The sequence below is a fragment of the Pelophylax lessonae genome (genome assembly GCF_965119305.1).
Source record: "Pelophylax lessonae genome assembly, chromosome: 4".
NCBI classification, from domain to species: Eukaryota; Metazoa; Chordata; class Amphibia; order Anura; family Ranidae; genus Pelophylax; species Pelophylax lessonae.
In genome coordinates, this window is record NC_138771.1 from 190,625,279 (window position 1) to 190,638,957 (window position 13,679).

The 13,679-nt window shown below is 45.5% G+C and overlaps 1 protein-coding gene across 1 annotated transcript in view; it reads right to left on the reverse strand.

Annotated features, from left to right (window-relative positions):
* FBXL13 (F-box and leucine rich repeat protein 13) overlaps positions 1-13,679 on the reverse strand; it is a 307,351-nt gene that overhangs the window by 249,779 nt on the left and 43,893 nt on the right. The window contains exon 6 of the mRNA XM_082255154.1: positions 12,602-12,711. Coding sequence (XP_082111280.1) covers positions 12,602-12,711 — 110 coding nt within the window. The remainder of the gene's footprint in view (positions 1-12,601; positions 12,712-13,679) is intronic.

Here is a 13,679-nt window from a genome sequence, read left to right on the forward strand (position 1 = left end):
GACCCCCATTCCGAGCTGAAGTCCTGCTCCAGATACTTTCTACTTACCGGCTGAATCCAGATTTCCAACCTGGCCAGCTGGGGGAGGTTGGGGGGAGCTAGGACTGCTTGGTTGGGGCCGGCCTGGGGCAGAAGAGTCTCCAGTGGGGCATGGAACCAGCCTCTGCTCAGACACAGTTTACACCATCCATCATTGGAGTGGGAGGCCTGCGCTTTGTCCTTGTCTTCAACCCACACTCAGTAGGTCAGCGGAAGGGACTTTTTACTTCTCTTCACCAGGAATCCTTTAGGCACATCTGTGGCAGAAGGGGTGCAGCCATTTTACAGGGCATCAGGGCGGCCCAGGGCGCAATTGCCCCCCACCCCCTGGCCCAGTTCTCCCCTGGTTGGGGTGTTTTTCAAAGGGATTTCTCAACAAAATAAAGCTTAGAGCAGGAGTTCCCAAACTGTGGGTCGGGAACCCACTGGTGGGTCACGAGCTGCATTTGAGTGGGTCGCGATACGCTGGAAATCACTGAGAGTGGGCCTGTTTAAATTGTGCTGTGCAAGCCCACGCAAATTACAGAGAGCCAGAACAGTCAAATGGATTCAGGACCCCGCCCATGCAGTTTATGGAGGCTGATCTGCATTTCCCACGAGGAGGATACTTGCATCAGTGAGTATGTATGTGGGCTGTTATGTAGGATATGTTCATGGGGTGCAGAGCCAGCTCCTCGGTCCTGCTGGCAGCAGCGGTGGTGGTTAGAATGGCGGCGGGATTCTCTCAGCGGCCAGAGACAGCAGCCTTGGTGTCATAGGAGGACCAGGTGGCCTGGCGGTGTCAGGAGTTGTTGGCAGCTTCTGTGACCCCAGTAGAAGATCTGAAGGAGAAGAGCCAGGACACCAAGACCAGCATAGAGCTCCTCATCATGGAGACTCTAAATGAGGTGTGCTGGGCCCTGGAGAGGGCAAACAGGGGCTTCACCTTCACTGTGGACCGCTGGTAGAGGAAGGAGGGTGAGTGCCATATAGCCTTATATTTATTTAAATATTAAGTGTATTCAAAAATAAATTGATTGATATTTTTAAATTAACATCCCCCTCCCTTTAAAATATGCATTATTATTAATAGTATTTGCATTTATATAGCGCCAACAAATTCCGTAGCGCTTTACAATATTCAATTACAGTGGGTCGCGAAAAATAACTGTATTCAGAAGTGGGTCTCGGCCCAAAAAAGTTTGGGAAGCCCTGGCTTAGAGAAATGGATAGATGGGGGAGCCTGCTTTGAATAATAAAAATAAATAAATAAAAATAAATTAAATACTGGTTTTTTGTTTGTGGTGCTCAGATGCTGTGAAGATCTGCTTTAATGGGACTTGCATTCAAATGGTTAAGGACGCACTATAGATGCCAAATGAACAATTTGAGCATGTAGTAGTAACAATGCCAAAACAATTTTATAACAAATGACTTTTTCAGGAAATGTTATATCAAACCAAGATGTTGAATTGGAAAAATTGAAATTTATATTGCAGCAGAGCCCAGATTATGAGGCAGCATTTCAAAGATCATTGACTTGTTCTTTGTCCAACAGGCCCACACGGTTTGCCTCATATCCCCAGAAGAATAAGGAAATCTAACGCTGATAAAATGATGCAACGGCACCTGGTTGAAATTACCACAATGGACCTTTGAAATGCTCATTTGAAGTTTCTGATCCATTAATCTCCAGTGGTACATAGTGGTACTTAAACAGTGCAATGTGTGCTAGCTGGTAATGTCACAACATCACAGCCTGGAATAGAAGGAGTGATAGCTGAGGACATAACACATTTTCAAAGTGTTCATCTAAAAACAGCACATACAGCTGTTTTTGCGTCTGCTAAATCATTTTTCTTTTCCACTTTTTATTTACAGACCCTATAAATATTTGTAGTAAGCTTGATCTCCTAATCCAATAATGTTGTGATGAATTAAAGAACAAATGATAAAATGCTGTCCTTAAAAATAAACTGTAGCATCACTACCCAATAGGGGTGAGAAGTGTTGTTAGAAAGGCAAAAGGTCTTTTTACTGTTAAATTATCTATTTATACTTCTTTATTGATTGAGCCAGATGGATTTGTGTCTTTTTTCAACCTGACTAACTATGTAACTATGTATACAAAAATAAAAACATATGCAAAAGTATAAGACCCCTTTCACACTGGGGCGATCCGACTTGCCGGGGCGACCTCACATGTGCGAGCTGCGCACTGCGACCTCGGAGCGGCCGGGACGGACTTCATAACATTGAAGTCAATGCAGGTCGCTCCAGGTCGCCCCAAAGAAGCTCCGGACCCTTTTTCTAAGTCGGAGCGACTTGTGTCGCTCCTATTAGAACGGGTCCACAGCTTCTCTATGGCAGGCGACCTACGGCGACCTGTCAGGCGACCAGGTCGCCTGACAGCTCGCCTCAGTGTGAACGGGGTCTAAGTCCTAACTCGTTTCTGGACAGAGGTGGCCCTGCAACACTGGACACCACCAAACACACTATGGGCTATGATACTGTAGCTTTGCTCATGTATGATGTTCCAAATTTCAGCTTTTCACCGACCACACTTCAGATTATAGAGAAACACAAGTGGTGTTGTGTACACATGAAGAATTCAAGCAGCATGACCTTTTCCAGTATAATTTTTAGCCACTACTTATTGGAGGGATGAAGGAGCTGGCTTAACTTCAAACATAACTCCTCAGCCAAACCCAACTCCAGCCAATCGCCCTTCTTTTTATTGTTCAACCCTAATGACCATGGATCTTTGTGGTCACACAGCTGTGCACACCATCAGTGCCATAAAAAAATAACATAATATTAAGCATTTTCTAAACAGTATAAGTATCAGCGCTGCTCTAGATAACAAATAAAGTGCTTAGTTTTGGGTGTAGTAAAATGGAGTGGGTGTAGTGGGAGGGGGACATAGTAATATAAGCAAGACGTGCGACACTGATTCCAGCTTCAAATGACGCCCAGGAGGAGGAGCGAAACGCGCCAAGCCGGAATCTAGCGTCATACGTCATATCCGCTTGTTGGAACGCACCGGATGTCATATCCGGTTGCGATTGGAACGCACGCCGCTACGGCGCTCTGCATTACAAGCACTTAGCACTTTGGTTCATGTAAGTGTAATATTGTATTGCCTATTCAATAAATCTTTACAATTTTACACTATGGAGATCTCTTTTTGACCATATATCCGCATTGGGAAAATCGCCCCTGGGAGGACCTTCTATCTCAGGGCACTACAGCAAAGAATACAATCTATGCACCATTTCCCCATTTGTCTGGTGAGTGGGGATACAGGAGGGGAGCACGGAGTGATCTGCACATCAATTGATTTACAGGAAGGGCACTTTACTAAAGGACTTATTTGTTGATCAACCTAGCATTAGCACTTTATTTAAAAGGACTATTTATTGGTTGACGAATAGAGGACGTTCATATTTATTTGGTATTGCTCATTATGCACTTTTGTTGAATATCATGCACTGTTAATTTTGCTAAATTTGCACTACTAACTTTGCACTAAGCACTTTATTTGTTATCTAAAGCAGCACTGATACTTATACTGTTAATCTTAGGGACTATTAAGCCTCATATCATCAGCAGCCTAGTATTAGGAAACACACATTTGTTTACAGTCACATATATATTTACAGTCACTTATGTATAGTATACAGCGCTGATATATACCTCAAGTTATTAAGCATTTTCTGCCATAGAAAAATAGAGGCTGCAACCCGATGATGTCAATGTCACTTCCTACAGAAAATTGCATTCAAATTATACATTTCCCCACCTAAAGACTAATAGGGGCTTAGCCATAAAGAACACAACTAAACCCTGATGGTTGAAACACATTAGTTGGGCAGTCTCTAGGTGGGGATTTGCAGCATGGATAATTTGAATAACATTTTCTGAAGGAAGTGACATCACCGGGGTGCAGTCTCTGTTTTATGGTGTTTGCATGGAGTGGAAACAGGCACCATTGGCCATCCTGCAGCAAGATAGCTTGTATTTGGGAGCAGTGAGGCTTTTAACATTAAGTATTTTATATTTGGTAAGCATTCCTTTTTTTATATTTTCTCCCTTAAGTGCCCATTTACACCTGAACACCACATTCCCCACAACGCGTTTCAAGCACACTGGGTGTGCGTTCTGCTGCATGTGTCAATATATTACTAACGATGCCTCAAACTCAGATTGCGCTTGCCTGCACTGGATCGTATGGTACCATGCAATGCAGTTGCAATGGGTTTTTAAAAGTGGTACATGCACTACTTTTAATGTAGTCCAGTGCCATTTCAACCCATTCAAAATAATGGGCCGAAAACTGCATCGCGCTGAAATGCACAGGAGTTCCACAGGTGGAGCGCGTCCCTGTGCGATTCTGATGTAAACCGGCACTAAATTCCTAACTCTAGAAATACCTTGACTTTAAAACGATTGTTTGGACTAAGCTGCCCCAAATAAACTATTTCCTTTATAAATTGGTGCAGTGGCAGTCAGTGCTGTAAAAACTGTAAATGTGACAGTTAGCAATCCAGGAATTCCAGGATTGTAACTGTTTTTTGAAACCATTAAACCAGTGCCTTTAGTTCCACTTTTATTTACTGCTGTTGAGGGGCTCTGGGCTTCAGCAAAATGGTAGCCTCCAGTAAGAATACACAGGAGCAATGCTGAAGGCACTTTACAGCACACATTATTTTGTTAGCATAACTATTAAAGCAGCATTGCTCCTGTTTCTTCTTGCTGGAAGCTGCCATTTTGTTGACGCCCAGTGCCCCTGAACAGCAGTAAATCATGAGGCAGAACTAAACACATTAATGGTTTCAAAAAACAGTTACATTCCAGTCAAACCGTCAAAAGGCTGGTGTCATAACTGATCACATGTGCAGCACCATGGCAGTTACAGATTAAAAAGAACCAGATCCCTTGGCTGTAAATAATAGGAGAGTTTAATTTAGCTTTGAGGCTGTTAGCAGAACAGCCTCTACAAATTCAGCAGTGCCTAAAAATGGAAAGTAACTGAGCATGTGCAGAGCAGGGCGAGACCGTGTATTACTAGATTTTACACAGTATAGCCACTTATTTTAACTCTGAAGATGCACATTCGTGCGAATCGCGAAGGGTAGGAGCTTTAAGCGAGAGCCGCAGTGTTAGATGTGAGTCAAGTGGCTTTGTATTTTTTTAATTTGTTTTTTTATTTATTCGTTTTTAATTGTACAATTATTACAATTAATACTACACTATGAGGCACGTTTTTTGTCTATTGCCTATGGTACTTTGGGACATATGGATGGAGCACTACCCTGAAAAGTGAGAAAGTTTTGGAAGGAGTTTTTATGCTGATGCCTGCAGCTGGTGTCTACTTCACCCATGTTGCCGTAAAAGACTTAGCTGGCGGTGAGTGCGCATTGCATTGGGGTGAAGGCTGGTGATCAGTGAGTGCATGCACATTTGCATGTAGTGAGTTTATACTCACCTGGGTGTGATCATTACTTGGCACAACAATATTACACGATATGAGTTTTTTTTCTTTTGATACAGCTTGAGTTTTACAGTCTAGGATTGATGATATCAACCCTCTAAGATTGGCGCAACCTATGCATGTTTGCTGCACTTGATTGAGCAGCCAAAATTTCTGGTAAGCCTCTAATCCTAACTACTGGATGAATAGCCTTATTATTCTTGTTCAACGTTTTGGATCACAGGAAGATATATTTGTTTAGAGTGAGATATAGAAGGATTTATTTCACTTTGGACTATTTGCTAACACTTTATTTATAATTATAATTTGTTTAAAGTTTTGCACTTTATTTGCACTTATTACAGCACTGCATATTTTGCGTATTGATTTGAATGATTTGGTATATTGCCTTTTGCTAGCAGCTGTAAAATAGGGTGTATACTCACTATATATATTATTTCATAATGTTTTACATAGCTTTACCTGCAAAAGTGGCCAGCATGAAGTGATCTAGCAGGACTTAAAGTGGTGGTAAAGACAGAAGGTTTTTTTATCTTAATGCATTATGCATTAAGATAAAAAGCCTTCTGTCTGCTTCAGCGCCCCTAATACTTACCTGAGCACAAGCGCCTCGGCTGTTTGGGACTCTCCCTCCTTATTTGGCTAAGACACGGCAGCGGCACCATTGGCTCCAGCTTCTGTCAATAAAAGTCTGTTAGCCAATCAGGAGAGAGAGGGGGTGGAGGTGAACCACGGCTCCATGCCTGAATGGACACACGGAGCTGCGGCTGGGCTTGGGTGTCCCCATAGGAAGCTGCTTGCTGTGGAGGCACTCAACAGGAGGGAGGGGCCAGGAGCACTGGCCAGGGACCCAAGAAGAGGAGGATCGGGGTTACTCTGTAAAAACCACGCACAGAGGAGGTAAGTATAACATGTTTGTTATTTTTAAAGAAAATACAAGACTTTAGTATCACTTTGTTTTCTGACTAAAGTTCTACTTTACTGCTAAAGAACATTCTTTTTTATCAAGTTGTTATGGGTAAAGTTCTGCTTTATTATTGCAGGATCCAATGTCAGAGAACTGGCAGAGAACATTTCCCATCAGACACCGCCTGCAGGTGGTGCTGTGCTGCGGACTGGTGCAGTGCGGGAGCAGAGGCTGAGCAGCGCGGGAGCAGAGGCGGACGTGTGAGAGGAGAGCGTGTGTGAGCGAGTGAGTGTGTGTGTGATCACCCCCCCTCCTAAGAAGAGCGGCGGCGGCGAGCGGTGCGAGAACCCCCCCTCCCCCCCTCCTAAGAAGAGCGGCGGCGGCGAGCGGTGCAAACCCCCCCCCCCCTCCTGAGCGGCGGCGAGCGGTGCGAGAACCCCCCCCCTCTCCTGAGAAGAGCGGTGCGAGAACCCCCCCTCCCCCAGAGGTGAGAGCGTGATGTGCGGGCAGCGAGAGGTGAGGTAACCCCCCCCCCCCCTGCAAGGGCGGGCAGACAGAGAGAGGGCAGGGGGCCAGAGGAGATGCAAAATACCTGACCTGGACATTGGAAGGGAGAGGAGCTGAGGAGACTGATCGGCAGGTGACAGAGGAGGGAGGCAGGAGCCTAAGCAAGTGTCAGGCTTAAAGGGACACACACAGGACTGGTGACTGAGGTTGAACACTGAGGCTCAGTGAGTACCTGGTGAGTATTCTTTGCGACTGGGAGTGTCCTTGCGACTGGGAGTGTCCTTGCGACTGGTGAGTATCTTACCACTGGTGAGCATCCTTGCGACTGGTGAGTATCTAGCGACTGGTGAGCATCTTACCACTGGTGAGTATCTAGCGACTGGTGAGTGCCCTTGCGACTGGTGAGTGTCCTTGCGACTGGTGAGTGCCCTTGCGACTGGTGAGTGCCCTTGCGACTGGTGAGTGTCCTTGCGACTGGTGAGCATCTTGCGACTGATGAGCATCTTGCGACTGGTGAGTGTCCTTGCGACTGGTGAGTGTCCTTGCGACTGGTGAGCATCTTGCGACTGGTGAGTGTCCTTGCGACTGGTGAGTGTCTTTGCGACTGGTGAGTGTCTTTGCGACTGGTGAGCGTCCTTGCGACTGGTGAGCGTCCTTGCGACTGGTGAGCGTCCTTGCATCTGGTGAGCGTCCTTACGTCTGGTGAGCGTCCTTACGTCTGGTGAGCGTCCTTGCCACTGGTGAGCGTCCTTGCGACTGGTGAGCGTCCGTGCGACTGGTGAGCGTCCGTGCGACTGGTGAGTGTCCTTGCGACTGTGAGTGTGGTGCGACTGACTGGGCTGTGCAACTGAGTGTTGGGCAACTGAGAGTGTTGTGCGACTGACCGGCTGTGCGATTGTGAGTGTGGTGCAACTAAATCAGGCTGTGAGACTGTGAGTGTGTGCGACAGGAGTGTTGTGCGACTGACCGGGTGGTGCGACTGGGAGTGTCGTGAGACTGACCGGGCTGTGAGATTGTGAGTGTTGTGCAACTGAGTGTCAAGTGAGTGTAGCGGAACACCAGAGGGTGAGAAGGTAGCGTTAGGAAGCTAGGAAATAGCCACATAGGATAGACTTAAATTACTGAATCCCCATTAGATTAGATTAGTAGGTACAATGCCCGGCGGGTGTGGAGATGCGACTCGGTGTACATCTTGTAATATGTATGCGTTCCTCGAACATGTGATCGAGGGCGAATACAAATGCGCAAAATGTGAGCACGTTGCTTCCCTGGAAGCTCAGGTCCTGAATCTAGGGAAGCAGCTGGCAACACTGAGACGAATGTCCATACCGGAGGAGAGCCAGGATTGTACCAGTCAGGTGCAGGCAGGGGTCTGCACAGAGGTGGGCGGAGTATCGGAGGTGCAGGCATCAGAGCAGTTTAGAGGGGTGACAGTTAGGAGGGGTAGAAGGGAACAAGTCAAGGAGGCTGATCCTGGGCTGGAGCACCCCAATAGATACGCCCCGTTGTGTGATGTTGGGGAAACCAGTCAGGGACCAGCATTGCTGGAGCAGAGCGACGCCCCTAGCTGCCAGGGGAAGAACTCCTCCAGTGAGGCTGGGAGAAAGGGAAAGGAAAGACAGGTGCTGGTGGTAGGGGACTCAATTATTAGAAGGGCAGATAGTGTAATCTGTGACAAAGACCGTGTGCGCCGAACAGTCTGTTGTTTGCCGGGCGCTCGGGTTCGGCACATTGCGGATCGGATGGACAGATTATTGGGTGGGGCTGGGGAAGACCCAGCTGTCATGGTACACGTGGGTACCAATGACATAGGTAGAGGAAGACGGAGAGTCCTAAATGATTTCAGGGACTTAGGCGCTAAGTTGAGGACTAGGACCTCCAAGGTAGTATTTTCCGAAATACTACCTGTACCTCGAGCCACACCAGAGAGGCAGCGGGAGATTAGGGAAGTTAACGAGTGGCTGAGGAGCTGGTGTAGTAAGGAGGGTTTCGGGTTCCTGGAGAACTGGGCCGTCTTCTCAGTCGGTCACCGGCTCTTTGGTAGGGACGGATTGCACCTAAATGGGGTGGGTGCAGCCGTACTGGGTGCGAGGATGGCCAAAAAGTTAGAGGGGCTTTTAAACTAGGGAATGGGGGGGAGGGTACAGATGTAGAATTAGCCAGTGGAAAGAAAGTTTCAGAGGGCAGAAATGGGGGCATTAGCGGTAGGGTGTTCGGAGCTCCTATACCCAGGGTGGGTACGGGGAAAAATCAAGAGAGCAGCCTAAAAACATCAAAATTACGAGGCTTATATACCAATGCCAGAAGCCTGGCCAACAAGATGGGAGAGCTGGAGCTGCTGATGTTTGAGGAGGACTTAGATTTTGTGGGGATAACTGAGACTTGGTTTGACAGCTCCCATGACTGGATGGCGACCATTCAGGGGTATTCCCTTTATCGCAGAGATAGAGAAGGTAAAAAAGGGGGAGGGGTATGTCTGTATATTAAGAACAGCATACAGGTAAATATGAGGGATGATATTAATAATGGAGCTATGGATGAGGCAGAATCCCTATGGGTAGAGCTTCAAAGGGATGGCACGGCGGGGAAGTTAATATTGGGCGTATGCTATAGACCCCCCAACCAGAGGGAGGAGGGTGAGGCGGCCCTCCTTTTACAGATAGGATTGGCAGCAAGGATGGGAAATGTCATTATAATGGGGGACTTTAATTATCCAGATATAGACTGGGCAGAAGGAACCGCGCACTCAGCCAAGGCTAGGCAGTTCCTAAATGTTTTGCAGGACAATTTTATGGGTCAGATGGTGAATGCACCGACAAGAAACAATGCGGTACTTGACCTACTGATTACCAACGATACAGACCTGATCACGGATATAGAAATACGGGACAACTTAGGGAACAGTGACCATAGGTCAATAAGTTTAAGTATTAATTACAGTAATAGGAAGCTGAGGGGTAATATAAGGACACTGAATTTCAAAAGAGCCAATTTCCCAAAGCTGCGCTCGCTGCTAGAAAATATCAATTGGGATAGAACCCTGGAAACAAAGAACACGGAGGAAAAATGGGAGTGCTTCAAGAGCAAAAATAAACCCTGGATGGCTAAACTCCAACATAAAAATGTATATTAGTGCTAAAGAAAAGGCCTTCAAAAAATACAAGACTGAGGGGTCATTGGCAGCATTTAAGCATTACAAAGAGTGTAATAAGAAATGTAAAGACGAAATCAGGGCGGCTAAAATAGAACACGAGAGACATATAGCGGAGGAGAGTAAAAAGAACCCTAAGAAGTTCTTTAAGTATATAAACAGTAAGAAAGCGAGGCCAGAACACATTGGCCCCGTAAAAGATGATAAGGGAAATATGGCCACTGAGGACAGAGAAAAGGCGGAAGTGTTAAATAATTTCTTCTCTTCAGTCTTCACAAAAGAATTGGGGGGCTACACGAACCCAGCTTGTAAGGCCAATAATACACCTCAGAAAGTGCCGCCATGGTTAACAGAAGATAGACTTAGAGCTAAACTAGAGAAACTTAACATAAATAAATCCCCGGGACCGGATGGCTTGCACCCGAGGGTTCTTAATGAGCTCAGCCAGGTGATTGCCAGACCATTATTCTTGATCTTTAAGGATAGTTTACAGACGGGTATGGTGCCAGCTGATTGGAAAAAAGCCAACGTGGTACCAATATTTAAGAAGGGGCCGAGATATATCCCGGGTAACTATAGGCCGGTCAGCCTAACATCAGTAGTCTGCAAAATTTTGGAGGGGATGTTAAGGGACCACATACAAGACTTTAGTAATGAAACTGGTATTATAAGTAGTAATCAGCATGGATTCATGAAAAATCGTTCTTGCCAAACCAATCTATTAACCTTCTACGATGAAGTGAGCAGCCACCTAGATAAAGGTAAGCCTGTGGATGTGGTGTATCTGGACTTTGCAAAGGCCTTTGACACCGTTCCCCACAAACGCTTACTGTACAAACTAAGGAAGGTAGGTATGGACCATAAGGTGAGTACCTGGATAGAGAACTGGCTCCAGGGGAGAGTACAGAGGGTGGTGATTAATGGGGAGTACTCGGATTGGGCGGGTGTGGAAAGTGGGGTCCCCCAGGGTTCTGTCCTGGGACCAATCCTGTTTAATTTATTCATAAATGATCTAGAGGAGGGGATATCTAGTACAATCTCAGTATTTGCAGATGATACTAAATTAGGCATGCCAATATCTTCTATGCAGGATGTGGAAACCTTGCAAGCAGACCTGAACAAAATAACGGGGTGGGCAACTACATGGCAGATGAGGTTTAATGTTGAAAAATGTAAAGTAATGCACCTGGGTGCCAGAAACCAGAAAGCAAGCTACTCACTAGGGGGGGAACCTCTGGGTGAGTCTAGGATGGAAAAGGACTTGGGGGTACTGGTAGACAACAAGCTTGGCAGTGGCATGCAATGCCAAGCCGCCGCAAGCAAAGCCAACAGAATACTGGGATGTATAAAAAAGGGGATTCACTCCAGAAATAAAGAGATTATTCTCCCACTCTACAAGACTCTGGTCCGGCCACATCTGGAGTATGCTGTCCAGTTCTGGGCACCGGTCCTCAGGAAGGATGTGCTGGAACTGGAGAAAGTCCAGAGAAGGGCAACAAAAATAATTAGGGGAATGGAGGACATCAGCTATGAGGAAAGACTACAAGCACTGAACCTTTTCTCTCTGGAGAAAAGACGATTGAGGGGGGATATGATATCAATGTACAAATACTGTACTGGTGACCCGAGCATAAGGAACAAACTATTCAGAGAAAGGAGGTACAATAAGACACGTGGCCACTCACTAAAACTAGAGGAAAGGCGGTTTAACCTTAAAGTGCGTAAGGGGTTCTTCACTGTAAGAGCAGTAAGGATGTGGAATTCTCTTCCACAAGCAGTCGTATCAGCAGGGAGCATCGATAGTTTCAAAAAACTAGTAGATGGACACCTTAAAGACCACAACATACAGGGGTATACAATGTACGATTAAAAGCAAACACACACACGCATTCATAGGTTGAACTGGATGGACTGATGTCTTTTTTCAACCTTACTAACTATGTAACTATGTAACTATGTAACTATGTAATGTCCAGATTATAAACCATTTTAGAATTTTATAGTCATATGGTATTCATACAATATTGGACTTTCCCCATTACTCAGCCTAAGTAGAACTTTCTATTGTCCCAAACTCAATCTTTCACACATTCTAGGCTCTATTTTGAAAGGAAAGAAGTATTGGGAAGATGGGATTATAGGGCAGCATCAGAAGAAATTTCCAACAGATTCTGCAGGGCATGGCAAAGCTCTTTAAAAATGATATTTCAAAGTATAAAAAAATCCCTAACTAAAGAACTCTGCCTTGTATCTTCATACAAGCATTGCTCATTTTCGGCCTACAATTACTATGACATTAGTTGTGCTACATTTAATGATATTGTACAGCAATAAAAAGGCCACTTCGGCCTTACCAAAGAAAGCTTTGTTGATGGAAAAGTTTTAGCCATGTTTACATTTTCAAGTAACAGTAAAAACATGCGGTGTATTTTTAGATCTCAGATAAGAATTACAAGTCCACTATTTCACGTCTCTAAATTAATTTCAGACGCTGTCAACGTTACAAGGGCTTGGCTTGCACATACCTCAAAGTACTCCCTCTTCTTTTTAGAGTCCTGAGTTTCAGCGTTCCAAGCTTTCAAGATCTTTTTCAGGAAGGAATCGTCAAACGCTTTTTGGATCCTGGTGGCAGCCTCTAGGGAAAATGTTTGTAATAATCTTTTACATTCGCATTTGCTTATGAGTTTTTATCATTCCCTTTAAAATGTTTGTAACAAATGAAATGAGAAAATACAGTACATATGCTTTGAGAAGCACCGTGCATTGCCAATTACCTGTGTACGCGGCTAGTACAACTCTTAGAAAAGTCTTGTGCTATCTGGCCAATACTCATGAATCCTCCCCGTTTCCTGTATTCTCATGTTGTGTCTAAAGTAGAAGTAAAGCCACACGCGAGTGAAAAAATTCCAATCGGCCCTGGCTTCATTGCTCTCCAATGAGAGATTGAGACAAGTATTTTGAGACAGCATGCATTTATTTCAAAGTGTAATTGTAGGCAGATATAAAAGATCCCCATTCAATCCAGTTACAGATTAATACAAACATGCTTAACCGCTTGCCCCACATATATGTACTGCGGGGCAGCAGCTCCTACAGGCGAAATCACCTACCTGTACACCTTCTTCACTTCTGGGTTTGGATTGGACACCTGGGTGATTGGACACAGCGGGAGCCAATCAGCGGGTCCAGAGGACCCGACGTCCACCGGGACCCATCGATCATTCCCGAAAGAGGCAGAACGGCTGTCTGCCTATGTAAACAAAGCAGATCGCCGTTCTGTGACAAGGGAAGACAGAGATTCTGTGTTTCTGCCAAGCAGGAACTAGGATCTCTGTCTTCCCACAGTACAAGAAACCCCCACACAGTTAGAAAGCACTCCCTAGGGACACATTTAACCCTTTGATCGCCCCTGACGTTTACCCTTCCCTGCAAGTGTCATTAGTACAGTGACAGTGCATATTTTTTTAGCACTGATCACTGTATTGGTGTCACTGGTCCCCAAAAAAGTGTCACTTAATGTCTGCTTTGTCCGCCGCAATATCACAGTCCCGCTAGAGCAGTGGTTCTCAATTCCTGTCCTCAGGACCCACTAACAGGCCAGGT